The sequence below is a fragment of the Motacilla alba genome, chromosome 4 (genome assembly GCF_015832195.1).
Source record: "Motacilla alba alba isolate MOTALB_02 chromosome 4, Motacilla_alba_V1.0_pri, whole genome shotgun sequence".
Taxonomy (NCBI): Eukaryota; Metazoa; Chordata; class Aves; order Passeriformes; family Motacillidae; genus Motacilla; species Motacilla alba.
This window is the reverse complement of record NC_052019.1, coordinates 50,939,025-50,956,692: the sequence shown is the minus strand read 5'-3', so window position 1 is coordinate 50,956,692 and position 17,668 is coordinate 50,939,025. Positions and strand designations below refer to the sequence as shown.

Sequence of the window (17,668 nt, the reverse complement as noted above, 5' to 3'; positions counted from 1 at the left end):
AAGTGAGGGTCTGTAGTGGAAAAGTTAACAGCTTCTGGCAAGTGTGTGCTCATTAAATTGATACAGTAATAATTCTGGCATGTGGTTTTTAGTGCTTCAGCCCTGCTGTCCACAGCCAGTGCTACCTGTGGTGGTTTTCCCTTTGGGGACGGCCTGTGGGAGCCCCCCAAACATCTATTGCAATGAGAACTGATTCAGGTACATGCTGATATTACGTTAGGGAGTTGGTTGGAGACAACAATGATGGAACTCTCTGAGGATCTTGTGACAAACAACTGAGTTTATTGTTCAGTGCTCCCTTTTAAAATTCAAAAATATTCAAAATTCAGAATATTCAGGTTCAGAATTCCTGCACTTGGACAACTGATTGGTTGGGGTCTCTGCACCATCCAGCTTGCTGGCCACTGCTGTGTCTGCATTTAGGATTGAATGGGATTGGCTGGGAATCCTCTGTTTGGGTTCAGATGTATCTTAGCATTGCTCACCTAGAGACTTGTTTATTTATTTTCTGTAACAAACCGGGCTCAGCTGAATTGGATTTCTGTTTAAGACCAGATTTATGTGTCCAGCTACAGACCAGCTGGCTGCAGAGTCCCTGGGGTGAAAAGGCCCCTGGCAGCTGTTGTGGCACTTTGCCAGTCAGGTCCTGTGCTCGTGCACCTTGAGGACAAGTATTCATCCCTTGCTGCTGGGGTGACGTGGGAGGGAAGAGAGAGGTGGCTGAGAGGGAAAGAAAATGGTCTGGTTTGCTGGTGGGTTCCATTGAGAAGTCAGACAAAAGCTTAATGATATTCCTGACCTTAATGGGAAATAACTGAACCCATAACATGTCCTATTAAAACCAACACAAGTCTATCCTTTTAAATAGATTTATCATCGTGTTTCTTTATTGGTGACTACTGCCATGTCCCTGGCTTTTCTGGATCAGTCACAGACTCAGTAGTTTTCCTGACAGCCATGCAGTTGTGGTAGACTCTCCACATGTCTGCATATTGTAGTTAGGATGATGCACAGCTTGAAACTCCACAGATGAAAATTCAGAAGCTGAATTATTAGGTTGCTCATATTGTTCCTTGTATCACCTGAAGTCAGGAAGAAGCAGGAGATAGTAAGGCAGCTGGGATTTTGCCAGGTTTTGGAACAATACTTCTGGAGTCTGGGTGGGTGGCACCGCTTCCCATGCTGCTGACCTAGTGAAGGACAGGGCTCTTGTTTGCTGTTGCTGCCTGACACCTCAGAAACAGTTTTCATCCCATTTGGTTAACTAGACTTCTACCGTCCTTCTCAAACTTCCTGAAAGTAACAAATGGGGGAGCTGCTCTGTAGAGGAGAGGTGTGCTTAGTTCCCAGAAGAAGTAAAATATAAACTAACGGCTCTCTAAATTGCCAGATTCTTCATTTGAGAAAAAATGCTCATCCCACACACACGCTCAAAGGGAAAAAAAAAACCCAACCAAATAAGGACATGTTGGAGATTGGGGAGCTGTTTGTGGTGAATTTCCAGTTAAAATAGATATTACTACACTTTTGAGTTTATTTGGGCTATGTTTTAAACAAAGGAGGTAATTTAAACATTAGTCACCATATTGAGGAAAGCGATGGAAAAAATAATTTAGTGCTTAGTTTCAAATTTTTTAAATTATTACTTAGATTTGATGACAGACTCAAGTCAATGTGAAGCTGTGCCCCCTTTTTTTTTTTTAAGGGTTTTGGAGGACTGACTAGATCTGTGAGCTATTTAGACCTATGCTTTTCTTTAAGATTTCTGTTTTTAAAAGGTAGCTTGCTATGTTAAAATTACTATCTAATAAGCACTGATAAAGAAAACCAAATGTGTAAATTACAGTTTATTAGAAAACCAGATATAATTGTTTTATATTGTCACTTGCACTTAGCTGTTATGGCAATACTATTACTTAGTAAGACAGCTTTAGGAAGGCTTAAAGAAAAGAGAAATATAGTTATAGCAAGGCATAACTGATAAAAATTATCTTGATTATTTAGGCATGCTGAGTTACCACTTGTGTCTAGGCTGCTTTATGACTTTTCTAAGACAACTGGAAGCAATGTACTATACAGGATTGTAGGGCATTGCCCATACTTGGTACTGGGGATGCTTTACCTGTTCAGGCTTTAATCAGGGGAGTCATGGGCAGCTGTGTACAGATGTGGCCTCCTAGTCAGGGCTAACTATAACATGGGAACTCCGGATTGCTAAACTTTCTGCCTTCCTGGAAGCGAAAAACATGTTTTTAAAAGCCTCTGACAGAAGGTAAGTGAGATAAATTCTGTGGTATTTTTTCCTTAGCTTTTTGTTTGGTTTTTGGTTTTGCTGTAATAGAATAAAATATTATCTGCGTGCACTTAAATTCTCTTTACAAATGTATTGGTAGGGTTGCCACAGACCACAGGAATGAGACTATGAGGAGCAGTTGTCTTTGGGAGGTCTTAAAAACAACTAAGCCTTTGTGGGTAGGAATACCAAAGCAGAGGGCAGCTTTTTTCTTTCCTAAAATATCAGCACTGTTTATTTTAACACATAATAATGAAATCACAAACCTTATTTAAATTTACTAGGAGAGATCTAAATTTTATTTGGCCAACTATCAAGCAGCCAGAAAAGCAAGAACATAATTTTTCTTTCTTTTACTTGACCTAGTGCTTCATTGTACCCTGGTGTGCTAGGGGAGGCACATTATGAGGATGTGAAGGTATTCTATAGTGTAAACCAAATGTAATAGGCTGACACACACATTCTATTAATTTATCACATTTTAAACTTACTAAAAGTGTAGCATCTGTTGAGAGTGTTGGGAGTGACTCACAAACTAGCTCTGTTCTAGTGCCCAACTACCCTCTGGGTGCAGCACTGACATTTCCGTTGTTTGATTGTAATTAACACTATTTGTCATAATTTGGTGTGTTCAACTAAATGTAAGCTAGCATAATAAACTAGAACAAAGGGAATGACTGATGAAATAAAATGTTGACAGCCATCTCTTAGCAACCACAATGACCAGAGTACAGATTTGAAAACATTGCTGTTTATTAAGGCAAAAAGGAAAGAATTTTTTTTTTTTCGCAGCGACTGCAACAGATTCAAATTTTCATTGAATTTTCATCATTTCTACTTAATGATGATTTTGCTGCCTCTGCTTTTTCATGTGTTGGGCTGTGAACAAGTTTGCCATCTCAAGGCCACAGATGCTTGCCCTGGCAAGATTGCTGAAGCGCTGATGTACGAAGTGATGTTGCCTGGGGCAGTGTGTGCTTCTATAAAACTGTGGGAAGCACAGTTGTATGTTTTTGTATTAATGTATGCAAGGATACCATTTCTGAAGGTGTGTAAACTGCAACAAGAAGCAAGCGTAACAATTTTCCTGTTCTTCTATTGTTGTAAGCCAGAGCAAAAATGGTAAGAAATGAATTGTGTCTGTGACGGAGAAGGGGCTTGTGTTTAAGGAAGGAAAGAAATATATTTGGATTGTTCCTTTTTCTGTGCTTTAAATTATGTCTACATTTGTTTTTATTCAGATAACCCCTAGTGAAAGTCATGGTTTGTTATATGTGTTAAGCGCTTTCTGCTTGTCATCTTTGTTCCATGAGTTGGCTAATTTACAAAAGCAAATTTATTTAGCTTTCTCCCCTGTCAGTTGAAGTAAAATGAAGCTAACCAACAGAACTGCAGACTACAATGGCAAGATCCTTCTGAAAACCTGAATTTTTCATGAAGATCTGACCAGTGGCTTTGCAGGGATGTAGCATCTGCTGCCAAAACTTGTTTCCTGATGATTCACCAGCTAGGAAAAATAAGTTAGTTTTGGAAATTGGAAGGGCAGGATGCGAGACAGGAAGGGAATCCTTCCTCTTTTCCATCCTTCTGTTAGAAAGGTTCAGTTCAGAACAACAAATAAAGTTCAGAGGAAGTTTTCCGTCATTGTCTTGATTTGGTGGACTTGGCAGTGTTAGGTTTATGGTTTGGTTTGAACTTCAAGACCTTTTTCAACCTGGATGATTCTGTTACTCAGTGAAGGTGTTGCACCTTCTTGTTGTATTTCTCACAAGAGTTTGAACAATTCTTCTGGTTACAGAAATAGAAAAACAGCAGACACAGCAGCTGTATTAGTACCAGAGTTTTGTGTTCCCCTTGTTTATAGAAGGGCTCATAAAAGCACAGTTACCTTCTTGTGACTTCCCCATTGAGTTTTTCATCTGCATTTTAAGTTATGGGTACGTTCCAGTCCCTTGACTAAGGGGATTTAAATGGGTGGGGGATGATGGGTCTTTAAATGGAGTTCAGAAGAGATGGCTCTGACATACATGTTTTTTTGGATCCTAAGTTCCATGAAGATTTAGAGGTTTAGTGGCTGAAGGTTTGCTTCCATAATGTTGGTTATTGAGATAACAGTGTTGCCATTGATGAGCAGTCCTTGGAGGTAGTGTATCAAATTGTCCTCACTGCAGAAGCATGAAAAACTGTAGTTTTAGCTTTAATAATGTGGTTTTCCACTTACTGGTAACTATAGAAGGATTCTGTCAAAATGCTTGTGTCTTTTTTTTTTTTTTTTTGACTGGGTGAAATACTTGGAAAATGAATGCATAACAGGAGAATTTAAAGAATGAATAATTTTTGCTGGGCCTACTCCTTACAGTGAAGAGTAGACTAATTCATTTTCCTAATAAGGCTGCTCTGGAAGTTGGAATGTTTTGAATTACATTAAATGTCATGAAAGTATTCATCAGAGAGGATTGTCTTGTGGTATGTTTAGACAGCAAATTTGATCATGTTTGGTCAAAATGAGCTGTTTACACAAGCTAAATATAGCTAGGTTTTTTTTCCTCCATTAAAAAAGAAATGACTGATGTAGAAGCTGTGCAAAAAAATTGTGCACTTTTACTTTCAGAATAGTTTGTCAGTAAGCAATGACTGCGGCTGCTGTTTTTGTTGTTTATAATAATTCTTATGAAGTTTGATACAGTAATCATTTGCCAAGGTCTTTTGTGTGAGTTGTTTATAATAAGCCTAAATACTGAGCTCTTATGTCTTTGCTTTGTTTGTATGTTATTGAAAGTATTGCATAAACCAATATGCTGAACTGCTAGTTTTAAATCGTTCAGAAAATATCCTGCCTCAAGCCATCCTGCTTTTTCTAGTAAGTAGTAACAGGGCAAGTGTGTCATCTCATTCTGAAAACTTTTATCATCAGTTATTCATACATTCAATGGGACCAAACCTGCATGAAATCCTAATATGTTTAATTGCAAGGTGGCAAGTGAAGTGCTAACAGCTAAGGAATATGCATGATTCTGCAGTTTAATTACTTTTTGGCTGTGCAGTTCAGTGGTATCTATCAAAATATTGTGGGAAATAGCCCTGAAGGAAGAATTTTCTTAAATGTGTGTGTTGGATGTGTTTTGATTTCAACTTGAAGTGTGCATTTCCTTTTGTACTGTCTTGTCTAACCACCATGCATTTTTCACATTATGATCTTGGTGGCTCAGTTTGCTGGGTGAGCATTTTCCTTTTACAATATGGGATAAATCACAGATTTTTTAGTCTGATTATGGTCTGAAGTCAACAAGGCCAAGTTAAACTGTTTTAAGTATGTCTGGGGCACACAAATTTATGTCCTTGGTTCAAGCGTGTTTGTGGGGAAAATGTTATGTTGTCTGTCTGTTTGAAAGGAACATCGTGACCATTTTGGTTATCAAGCCTTTTTTTTCCCACCCTATTTTTTCTTTTTGTGTGATATTTTTGAAGATGAATTTTGAAAAGTATATCTTCTGGTTGTCTGGTAATAGTGGCATGAAATCGTTTTTGCTCAGCACTGTGTTGATGAGTATAGAGGCAATGTAATCCATTGCAAACTCAAATTTAATTGTTTTGTAAAAAACAAAGAAAAATAAATACGTTCCTTTTATGTGACTTGAAAGTCCAGCATTAGCAAAGGGAAGATTTTTTTCTCAAGTGTAAAATATGGTAGCTGGCTTGAATAGTTCGTGTCTTCCTAAGTCTTCCTGTTGGTCCAGCTTAATAGATACACATTTCAAGTTACTGTATTAAAAATGAACAAGGGTACCTAAGGTAGAGAAGGTCTTAAAAAAGAAAGAAAAGTTTCCATATATATTGGCATTATTTTCTCCCTTCTTGTTGGTTTTGTTGCTGCAAATTGACAACTCTGCAATTAGGAGTGATTAATGATGCACCCCAGCGCTGTGGAGGGCCAGAGGTCAGGCTTTTCATAGGCTGCACACTCTGTGGGAAAGGGGAGAAGGGACCTGTTCCCCAGAGCAGACAAAACTCTCTCTCTCTGTTAAGAATTGCAGTTGATGCGGACATAATGTGTGTCAGCAGCCATGCACCAGTGGGTAAGGCCAAGTGCAGAACATCATCTTCTCATGCTGTGGATTTTTTCCTTTATTTTTTCCTTCTTTTACATTTTTTTTCTCCCTCCTGTCATCATGGCGTCTGGATTATATATATTTCCCTTCTTTGTAAGGTAGATACTGAATCTGCATCAGGATTCCTCTTGCTGGGATCTGATGATCCCTGAGGGCCAAATGACTTTGAGGGAAGGAATAAACATTGTGAACAAAATAGTTAAGGGGAAAAAACAAAAAAAAATGAGGACAGAATGGAAAATTTAAAAAAAAAAAGTATTGTTAAAGAGAGCAAGTGTGCCTAATTCAATTGTAGCTGTCCATGTTTTTCTGGTAAAAACTGAAAAGCTGGTTTATACAGTAGAAGTTATTTTAAAATTGTAGCCTCTGTTAGCTGATTTCCAGTTAAATGAAACTTGTTGCCTCCCTAGCAAATTGTCTTTTGGAAATGAGAACCCAGCTGCAGTTTTTCAAAATCTTATTCAGAAGGTGTGTTGGAAATATGGCACAAATGTGTCAAAAGCCAATTTTCTACAAGAACTGCATGAAAACACTCAAGTGTACCAGCAGCAATGTTTGCAAACAAAATGTTACTGTATCAGATTTTTTGCTGGGTTTTTAATTTTTTTTTTAATTTTAGTGTATGTGTGTGTATTTTTTGCATATAAGTAAGTATATGCAAATCTGAAAAAACCCCGATTGAATGAGATGCTTTTTACCTGTAACACATTGCCATTTCAATTTAGATAATTTCATTATTCAACATTTCAAAATCTGTCAATTCTTTATCTGCTTAATCCTTTTCATTGCCATACTTCCTTTCCTTTCCTTCCCACCACCCCACAGTAGTTTCAATGTGTCCATTGTTTGGGAGAACTTTTTTTTGCTATCTACTATAGAATTGCAGTGACATTAACCTTATTTTTGAAAACCAAAGACTATGTAAAAAGTTTCTGTATTATTTAACTTGCCAAGTTCTTTGGGAGGATTTGTGTTATTCTAAAAGGAAGTGTTCTGCTTTAGGCCTGGATGTGGGCTATGCACTGTTTAAAATATAAACAGTGATAAATTGATAAATTGACAAGAGTTGTGGAATTATGTGACAGTTTCTTGTGAAAGAATGAGGAACAGAAAGCAGATTGGAGTTGAAGTCCCTGAAGTGATGATAAAGAATTATGAATTTATAAATCTAATAGTACTTAATGCTAGATACTAGACTTCCTAACATTGTACCTGAAATTAATTCAGTTCAATTTTGCCTTTTCGTTGTATTAACAACAGTGTTGTAGATTTAACTTGAATACTTCTTGTTTCCTATAGAGGAGACAAAATTAAATATTTTATGGGTGGATGTGGTGAGTGGAACAGTGAAATGCTTAAACATTAAAGAATTTGTTTTTTACAATTATGTTTGTTTCTCTTTTCCAGAGTGTCTTCTATACAAAAACCTGATCATTTTCATGTGACAAAGGTATGTTCATCATCAGAACCAAGAAATGTAGCATGTGGCACTAACTGTTACCCATCTGTCAAACCCTGTTGAGGATAAGCACTGGCATTGAGACTTCCAGTATAACATGCTTGTTTTCCACGTGTTACATTGAGAGTATTGCAGCATTTGGATCTTTGATTACTTTTTTTCCCCTCCTAAAAAAGAATAGAGACACCTGGAAATGATTATCAAAAAGAAAAAAAAAGGTGAAAAAAATGTTATTCTCCAACTCTTGGAACCTTTTTAAAGATACTGCCGATGTTTTCCCTCTGTACCTAAGAGAGAAACAAGCAGGTAGAATTTTTTCGGCAGTGATTTTTAAAATTTTTTGTGGGGATTTGTTTATTTTAATGGACACTGAAATCCTTCCTGTTATTTGAGAGAAGCTTATCCAAATACTACAACTTCAGAGAACAAGTCCCCTCACTTTCCTTAAAGCCCTGGAGAATTACTTTTTCTTGAGTTTTTCTAATTTTTTATTCTACACAACAGTTTCAAAACCCACTTTCTGATAAAAATGCTGTTTGCAAACTTGAAAATACTTATAAATAGCCTGCACTTGAAAAGCCTCTCCAGTGGACGTAATTAATGTGCAGTATATTGCTGTTCTGCTGACCGTGACCTTTAAAGGCCACAGTTTGGGGACAACAATGTCAAAACGTAGTTCCCAGCACAAAAACCCACGCAAACAAGAAAATCAGATTTCCTGAGTGTTTTATCTGGCATGGGTATGTGGAGACATTGGGGAGTATCGATGTGCTCTCGTTCTGCTCTTAAAGGTCTTAGCAGCAGATCAGTGTGTGAACACTTGCACATTCCATTTGTGTATGGGGAACGTGCATATCTCAAATTGGGTTTGAGACATGGAATGTGGATTTTTCTACAAAGCTCTAGTTTTTTCCATATGACTTACCCGCTGGGTTTTGCAACAGAGTGGTTTTTCTGTTTTGTGTGAGTTTGATTTGTGGAGTGTCTGTTTTGGATATGCCAAGAGGAGATAGCGTTGTGGAATTCCATATTGATTGTGCATGTTGGGATCATTCCCTCTCCTAAGATGCACGGCTCAGGTTGTTTTCCCATACATTTCATGGCTGCACTCCTGGTAAAGCTCGCTTCTGTGCTTCACGCCAGTTGGGTCATCCGCCCCGAGAACAGCTAAAATCCCTGCTGAGGAACGTGCATGCGTTTGGCGTGGTTTTGTGTGTTTCTGTTTTGTTTTTCATCCCACATAGGCAGAACCTGCCGAAGTAGTTAAGCCTGTGCCCATTGCCTCTGCTGTTGCACCCAAAGTCACTGCCACAGCCAGCGTGGCTTTCAATAAGACACCGAGGCCGTTTGGAGCCGTAACCTCCTCCAAGGTCACCTCCATCCCATCACCGTCCTCCGCCTTCACGCCGGCGCAGGCATCGGCCGCGTCCCCGTGTGCCGTGCCTGGAGTGCATGCTAACGCCAAGCCTAACGCTGAGCCGTGGCCGCCTGTGCCGGGCGCTCCTAAACCTGCAGTTCCTGTCCCACGGCAGCACGGTGCCGCCCCGAGCGCCTCGGCCGCCGACGGCGCCCAGGACGCAGCCGAGGGGCCGCGACGAGGAGGCAGAGAGAACCAGGGGGAGAGTAAACAGCAAAATGGGTAGGTGGGATTTTGTTTTTGCTGTGAGGGTCTTTCCTCACAGGAAAAAAGCCGGGCTTGTTTGAAGGCCAAGGAAAACAGCTTGGAGGAGTTGTTTACTCCTCAGAAATCGATCTCTCAGAAATTATTTTAAAAGTGATGCTTCAAAGAGCCCCAGCTAGACTTTTGGTGATGGTTTTTCTCAGGAGTGACATGTCAGTTTATAGAGTGTCATAGCTAAATTGAATAAGGACCATGGAATGCTTTACATGATGTGTTCTATCACCACGTTCTGGACCTTACAACAAGCCTGGTATTAATTTCAATGTCCAATCTCACTGTGTATTTTGACACCCAATACAGTGACTGAAAGCAGCAGGCACTCAAAAATGCAGAGCAGTCTGTCAAGAAGGGTCAGTGGGTGCTGTGATGGTCAGGAATGAGATGCTCTGGAAGAACAGCCGTGACCCTGGCAGAACCAGTGGTAAAAGGTCCCAGAAGGCAGGCCAAGGAACAGATATCTCAGTAATTCTCAGGACAACACAGGAGAAGCTTTAAGATCTTTTCTAGGAAGCTGATGGGGTTAAGTGGGCTTTTTGCAGTGCTATACTATAAATACCTCAACTTTAAATTTAACCTTCACCCCAAACAAGCAATGCAGATTTAAAATGTGAGTAATTTCCTTATTCAAACAATTGTTTATGTTGAAGTGGGCATCAGAGACTGAACATTTAAGGGACTGCAGGACACATAAAAGGCTTTATCTAGTGTAGCATCTAGACTAGTAAACAATAGATTAGGAAACTAAATGGAGCCCAGCAGCAGTCCTGGGAACTCAGACCTGCAGCAAGATTTTGCCTGGGGATGCCTTGGGCTTTCCCAGAAATTCCTGGGCAGAGTTTGGGAGCTGTAGCACCTCAGGGACTGGTTCCCAGTGCCTGCTGCACTCGGGGGAGAGGAGGAAGCTGGGCGTGAGCGGTCCCATGCCAGTTGGCCTCTGTGACCAGTGGTTGAATTAAGTAATAAAAAGGGCAGGAGGGGAACTGTAGGTTTCTCTTCAGTTTTAAAAATGTGAAACCTGGGCTTAAAAGCTAAAAGCTGTGTTTACTATTTCCCATTCCACAAAAGAACGGGATTGGAAGAATAGGCCTTGTGCCTCTCTTCTCTGATATTCTCTCAGTATAGAAGGTATGTGAAGAACCTTACAGAAAGGTAAACATCCATGCCAACTGAAATACTGACTAAATTGCAGTTTCAGTTGAGTTTCTTATGGAGTAAAAAAAAAACAAACCTACTTCTTTAGGTACTTATTCCCTTTATGTTGTGGTATGAATATTTTCCATGTGTGGACTCATAATGCAGCCCGTATGCATTTTATATTGCACTGTGGCCATGGTAACTTCCAGCCCTTTCTTAAACAGATGATGGCAGGAATCCACTCTGCAAAAATTGAGTTGAAATTAAGAGATCCCAAGGACTTGCTCAGTGCTGGTGCAATTTTTGAATACACTTGGCAAACCCTCTCTTATCTTTCCAGGAATACTGTTTTAGCAAATAACTGTGTAAGGAGTATTCAAAAGCAGCAATTAGTACTGAAAAAGAGGAACAATAGCAACAAAATTAAGTCTCCTGGAAGGAAGCGCTGCAGGCACAGAGTAAGCACTTTACAATCAAGATAGGATGACTGGGTGAGCACTGCTATGTGCCCTACCTTACTTAGAGGATGAATAATACCATCAAAGAGGATGAATAATCACAGCTGAGAGGTGAAGAAATCCCTGTCTCACTGTCAGCCTTGCAGATCTAGTTTAGAAAAGTTTGAAAACATTTCAGAGTTGTAAAAACCCAGTTTATATTGCAGTCCTTTTTACAATATTGTGTTTGGGCTGGCTAAGTGTCCTGCAATCCTAAAGCACAAAATAAAAACAAGCAGACAGCCCCACTATTGTGGTTATATTGGTCTGCTGCTACAATATTTAATTTTACCTAGAAAAGTTATGTTTCTGCACTGATGCTTGAATATCTCCCAATTGAAAATGGTATCAATGACATCCATAAAATATCACAAACATTGAAATTTGGAATAATTGATCAGTCTGAAATTAATTCCATTTTGTTTCTGTGGCTTGTATAATTAATTTTCTCAAAACATGCAAAAAACCAACTTGTATCTTGCTCATAGACGGCACTGCTTAGCAAATGCAGTTCTTTAGACATGCACCTTGTTAAACTCACAATTTCCTCCCTTCCTCCTGGCTTCCCTTGGAAAACATTCAGGATATAAACTATTTGACTTCAGGATGGGAGAGGAAGTTTAATTTCCCTTGTTTAGTTCTGCCTTAGAAAGCAAGCAATTTGCCTTCACTAGCCTATGTGCAGTTGCACTTTTATCAAGACCTTTTTGCCTGCTCTTGCATGAACATGTGCCTGCTGCTTAAAACAGGTAAGATGTCCACAGTCTTCACTCAGTTGAAGTTCAGCTGGGTTAAAATTTTCTCTTGTAGGTTCTCTTGATGTTTGTAAGTTTGACTTATGATATAGGGCTTTATCAGAGCTTGGATTTGGAACTCCTGTACTATTTTAAGAAGCAAAGAATTAATTAACACATCAAATACCTTTTTTTTTCCCTTGCAGATAGCAGCAGCGACAAAGTTAGTATCAACAGCACTGGACTTGAATTATGGTTATTTTTCCTATTGGAATAACCAGCATGTATTCTGATTTTGCAAAATTTCAGCTCTTACAGAGCTACATATTTAAATTTTGCAAAACAGCTTCAGCTTTTCTTAGTGTAATACATTATTTTATCTGCATTGGACATGATGTGATTTTGCTTTTCACTGTGCTACATTTTGCAGCTCATTTTTATTCTACAAAACATTTGTGTGGTGTTTGTGTGTACTGATAAATTCTTGGTGCAACTGTGGTTCATCGGTGTTGGTAATACAACTAGTAAATGGTGAAATACAGTATAAAGATAAAATTGCATTGAGAACTTTGGAATGAAGGGCTGGATTCTGAATTGATACAGGAAAAGAAAACTAATGTCCATATACTCTGATTTGCGCATATTAGGATGATAAATGATTGAGGTTTTATTGGCTTCTCTCTTCTCCCCTTACTTCAAGGCTGAGTTAAAAGAGAGAGCTTGTCTCATTGAGTTTCCCTTTGTCTCTGGCACCACCTTGTTGCCTCAGTGAGTCATTACTAGTAGATTCTTAAGCCTTAAAAAGGAGACCAGTAGGACAAGAGAAGTCAGCGGGATTTCTTTCTCTATACCACTTCGGTATATAACAAATGTGAAAGACTGCTTATTTCACTGGGGTGCTTGCTAGAATGCAGTAAACTGTGCATAAATCATTACATTTTCATGTATTTCCACACCTTTAATTACTGCTTTAACTTTCACATTTCATTTTTGCTATTAACTGTTGAAGATGCTTTATTCCATTTTTCTCTGTTCTCCATCCTGAAGTTGCCACTGCCTTTGTTTCTATACCTCTTTCTCTGTTATCAACTTTGATATGTGATACATGTTCTTCACTAATATTGTGTCAATAAATTAAATATTTTGATATAATTTTGTACCATACCTTTCACATTCTTTCAAGTATTAAATATTTTTAAGCTTAAGTTTTTACTAATGCATTCCATTTAATGGGCCTGATTCTTACTTGTTAACAGTTAACATCATTCCTCACTCATTTTCCACCTTTCTTCCCCAGAAATACTTTGAACCATTAAAGTACAGTGAGGAGATAGTGTCAAAAATAAAAGTGACTTCTAAAGTTTTGTTGGGTTTTGATTTTTAATACTTATTAGTAATTTTATGTCCTGGGAGCTAGTTCTTCACACTTTTCCTCCTGTAAATTGTGCAAAAATAAATGTACACTTAGTGGGTCTTACAGATTAGTGCTTTGGAATAACAAATGTTGAATTTAGTAGTAGTTTTTTATATAGTTTGAGTCTTCTGTTCCCTTTTCCCAGATTTCCCAAATTGACACATTCTTTACGTCATTTACTGGAATCAAAGCTTTTAGATCCTGTACTCTTGAAGTTGTGCTAGTGCAAGGATTGATAATAGTCTGTAGGTTACTGTAGGGAAAGTTTCCAGGTGGAACAACCACCCCACTGCTTTTCTTTCAAAGAGGGTACCTGTTCATTATGCCTCAGAACATGGCCATCTATGCTTTCAGATGGCCTGGTTCTGATCTAGGCTTCGCCAAGTGCAAACCACTTGGTGTGTACTGGGTGGTCTTAGCATGTGCACACATCTGTGCTGTGTCCCTCTGGAGCTAAAGGGAGGATTTGTCAAGGGGCACCTGATCTGACCTAGGTAGACTACCCTACTTTAGCAAAACAAATTTCCCTCTCATCCCTATAGGGAAATCACCTTGAGTTTAATTAAAGTATGTGGGTTCTGTGCAGTGGTTTTAGTGGTAGAAGGAGAATATGGCTGCTACTTGGATTTTAGTGCCCTTTCTTGCAAAACTAATTCAGTAGAATAATTAGCTACATTTCTGTTTCATTTCAGCTTTCTGACTTCTTCTTTTCTTTTTTTCCTTTTCCTGTTTATGCTGGGAAAACTTTCTCTTGCTGTCTTACTCTGTCGCCTCCAAGGAAAAACCCACCCAAACGGTAAAAGTCTAAACATGTAAATGTCTTGGTAATACTGTCTTTTACTGTTTCAAATGTTCCATCAGTGAAACAAGGAGAAATATTTCAGTTGGGTTAGAGTAATTATAAAAGGTGCCTTTGGTTCAGAAAACTGCATCTGTGCTTAGCTGGGCCTCAACTGCTGCCTTTCTGCAGTGCAGAAGCTGCCTTTAAATGCTGTGAAAAGTCACAGGCTGCACCCATGCCTTTGTGGCCAGAGCAAGGTGCCGTGTGAAGCCTTGCACTCACTGCCGTGTCTGTCCCTGCCGCAGCCCCCCGCGGAAGCACATCGTGGACACCTACACGGAGTTCTACCACACGCCCACCCACAGCGATGCCAGCAAGAAGCGGCTGATCGAGGACACCGAGGACTGGCACCCCCGCACCGGCACCACCCAGTCCCGCTCCTTCCGCATCCTCGCCCAGATCACGGGCACGGATCACAGTGAGTACCTCAGTGCAGGTGGAGTAATGGGCAATTCCCCTGCACAGACTGGGTTTTTAAAGATGGGGGTAAGGGAGGATAAAGGGAAATATTACTGTAAAACCCTGCTGTTACTAAGTTGTTCAGGATATATACATTGCTGGACATTATTCCTGATTGAGCTGAATTAAAATGTTCTCTATAAATCCTAAAATTTCCATTTCTACTCCCAAAGATATTGAGAGATACATAATTATTGTTTCTTTTGCCCGCGTATCACCAAAATGGCGACATTCTGATCAAATGTAATGCTTCAGAAAAATTAGGTGGTTTCTGGCATGTGGAACGTTTTTGTCAATCATACAAAAGTATGTGATGTGCAATGATGTAACCAATCAGCAACATTAATCCGTAGCTCCTCAGTTTGTTCCCAGGTTGTGTTTCCACGCTCTACTTATGCTATGGTGTGATTACATATAGTGGTGGAGGTCATTCCCAGTCATATAATTTTATGCTAAAACTTTGATTTCATGTTATGCTGTCAGCCATAAGTCACTGGCTGAGATTTGTGATTTTGTGTGAAGGCCACCACAAGTGCTGTCAGGGGCTTTGAGCTCTTATTCTTCAGCTTTTCTCAGCTAGAGCTGCAGTAATGAAGGCATTGAGGAAATTGGACCTCGTCTCCAGGGGGAGATTTGATTAAATCAGCTATTTCTGGAAGCCAGTGATAACATTTCCCAAAATGAGGATTATTGTCCATGTGTGATAAATATTCTGACTTTGGACTTGATTGTTTTGTGGTTCTGTGTTCAGTTCCCTTCATCAGTCCTTGTAAGGGCAGAGTATGGGACCTGAACATCAAATAACATGTTATTCAGTAAAGATGAATTTGTCATGTTGATAAATGCTGTAAGAAAATTACTGCAACTAGATTTGCCAGCCTTAAAATCAGGACTGGGAATTTTGCATTATCTCTTTAGCAGACCTCTAGAACCTTGGTGGGAAATAGCCTGGCTGCAAACAGATGCTTGGATTATCACCTGATATAAACCCACTGGATGTTCATCCGAAAGAAATACCTCTTAACTTCCATTCATCTTCACCTTCTCAAATCACCTTTCTCAATGTCAGCATGGAGAATGGGCCAGGGGGAAGGGCAGAGACTAGCAGAGCCACTTTTCAGCAGTCCTCCTTGCAAAGGGGCTTTTGAAGTTCATGGACATAGCTCATGTCTATTGGGGTGGATTTAGAATCAAAGAATCCTAACGAGCCTTGTTGTAATTTGCTGCAGTAGTGAATGCATTGGCACAGCAGAGAATGTCAGTATTGGGGTAAAGTGTCTTTAGTACTCTAGAAAAATAAAAATTTTCTGTTTTCCTTCAGTGAAAGAACCAGAAAATGAAGCTGGGAAGAAGACTAAGTGAGTTGATGTTTTTCATTTTTATTACTTTAATACATTGCATGTTTTAATTCTTAACTTGTAGTGTTTGGTGCACTTGTGTGACATCTGGGTGTTTTTGAAATGTTCCTTCCCTTTTTGCCTTTCACTTCAGCATGTCAAAATCAAGATCTTTTTTCTCCATAGACAAACCTTTTTAAGAGCTTTTGGTGCAGTCCAGTAGTAATGTCTGTGCAGGAGTTTGTGTAGAGATTTTCTGTAAACTTGAGCTGGTTTGTTTGCCTGTACAAGGTCAGCTTGTGTTTTCCTTTCGCAAGTCTTATCAGGCATTTTTGATTTGTGAGTGTGGATCTGATTGCAAGACGTAGCTGGGAGGTATTGCTGTTCTGGCTGCAAGTGAGGGTCAGCTGTCTCCTTGCTTTGGGATAAGCAGTGTTCGAAAGGAGCACCAACCTTTGGCTAAATTTAATGGCTCTTGAAGTCAGTGAGACTTTCTTTACTGACTTTGACTAACACTGGATCCAGCTTTTTGACAGAGAGGAAGACAATGCGATAGAAATAGTGCATGGAGTTTGCATGCTCACTTGTGAAACTGCTTCTAAGACAATCTTTCTTTCTTTCTTATTTTTCTTCTATCACTTCTTTCCACAGGGAAAAGGTTCCCATCCACGTCCTTAGCCCCAAATATACAAAATTACGTGACTGGCACCATGAAGTCTCAGCACGTGTTCTTAATGTCCAGTGATTTTATCCAAGTTGCAAAAGCAAAATACAAACACTTCCTTCCTTTCTTCTTTTCCATCTGCTTTGCAAAAAAAAAAAAAAAAAAAAGAAAAAAAAAGAAAAAAGAAAACGTGTTTCAGTAGCCTTTCTGCGAGAGAAATTCTAGCCTTTTCTATACTTTTCTAACACTTTCCTACTGATATGTAAAAAATGAGATGGAATGTTTTTGTGCTAGTCATTAGTTGACAAAAAATACATATTTAAAACTTAACAACTTGGGTGGCTGAATCTCCCCAATGTGGGGGAGGAGATGGCTGTTTCAGTTCTTTTCTGACTGAAGGAAGTCATCTGCATTGCTAAGTTTGAGTTACTGTAGGCTGTTAGAAAGCAGAAAACTTTGAACAAATGAATAAGAAATTGTGTTACCTTGATTCTGGGCCGGGGGAAGAAGATGAAGAGGGGATTGTATGCACTTATTTCAAATTATCGTACTTACCAGGAAAACTATCTTGGATTTCATTAGATTTTCAGCAGGTCAGTTTTGGAGTGGTTGTAAATGTTTTACAAAGTACAGCAAGAAAACAGACTGCTTTTAAGCAAAGAAAAGAAAAATTTAAACAATTATTTTCCAATGTTTTGAATTGAAGTGAAAGCTCAATATAAAGATTCTGCTGCTTAGATTAGTAATATGTTCATGTTTTGGAAAACTTAAAAAACAATAATTGAGCAGAATGTTGCTGTGTAAGAGCTTCAACATATCTTCTAGCAGGGACAAGATTAGACAGTAGTATTTATTTATTTACAGAGTGAAGCTTATAGGCTTTCTTGTGTTTATGAAAGCTTCACAGCCCTGTGGTTCTCATGTAAAATAATGTATTATAGTAGCTACACATCCATTAATTTATGCATTTTGAAGCTTGGAGAGTATTTTAATAAAAGTTGCTTTTATCTTAGCTCTGTCTCTTTTTCTTTTGAGTCTCTCGGACT

The 17,668-nt window shown here is 39.0% G+C and overlaps 1 protein-coding gene across 3 annotated transcripts in view; it reads left to right on the top strand.

The window, feature by feature from the left end:
• Nucleotides 1-17,668, top strand: part of PDLIM5 (PDZ and LIM domain 5) — an 86,930-nt gene that overhangs the window by 62,635 nt on the left and 6,627 nt on the right. Inside the window, exons 4-9 of one of the 3 annotated variants that reach the window (XM_038136548.1) lie at nucleotides 7,810-7,852; nucleotides 9,394-9,500; nucleotides 14,100-14,117; nucleotides 14,408-14,580; nucleotides 15,943-15,979; nucleotides 16,610-17,634. In XM_038136548.1, coding sequence (XP_037992476.1) covers nucleotides 7,810-7,852; nucleotides 9,394-9,500; nucleotides 14,100-14,117; nucleotides 14,408-14,580; nucleotides 15,943-15,979; nucleotides 16,610-16,703 — 472 coding nt within the window. In that variant the 3' untranslated portion in view covers nucleotides 16,704-17,634. Of the gene's footprint in view, nucleotides 1-7,809; nucleotides 7,853-9,105; nucleotides 9,501-14,099; nucleotides 14,118-14,407; nucleotides 14,581-15,942; nucleotides 15,980-16,609; nucleotides 17,635-17,668 lie in introns of those variants that run through there. The other 2 variants (XM_038136546.1, XM_038136547.1) reach the window with 2 other exon arrangements.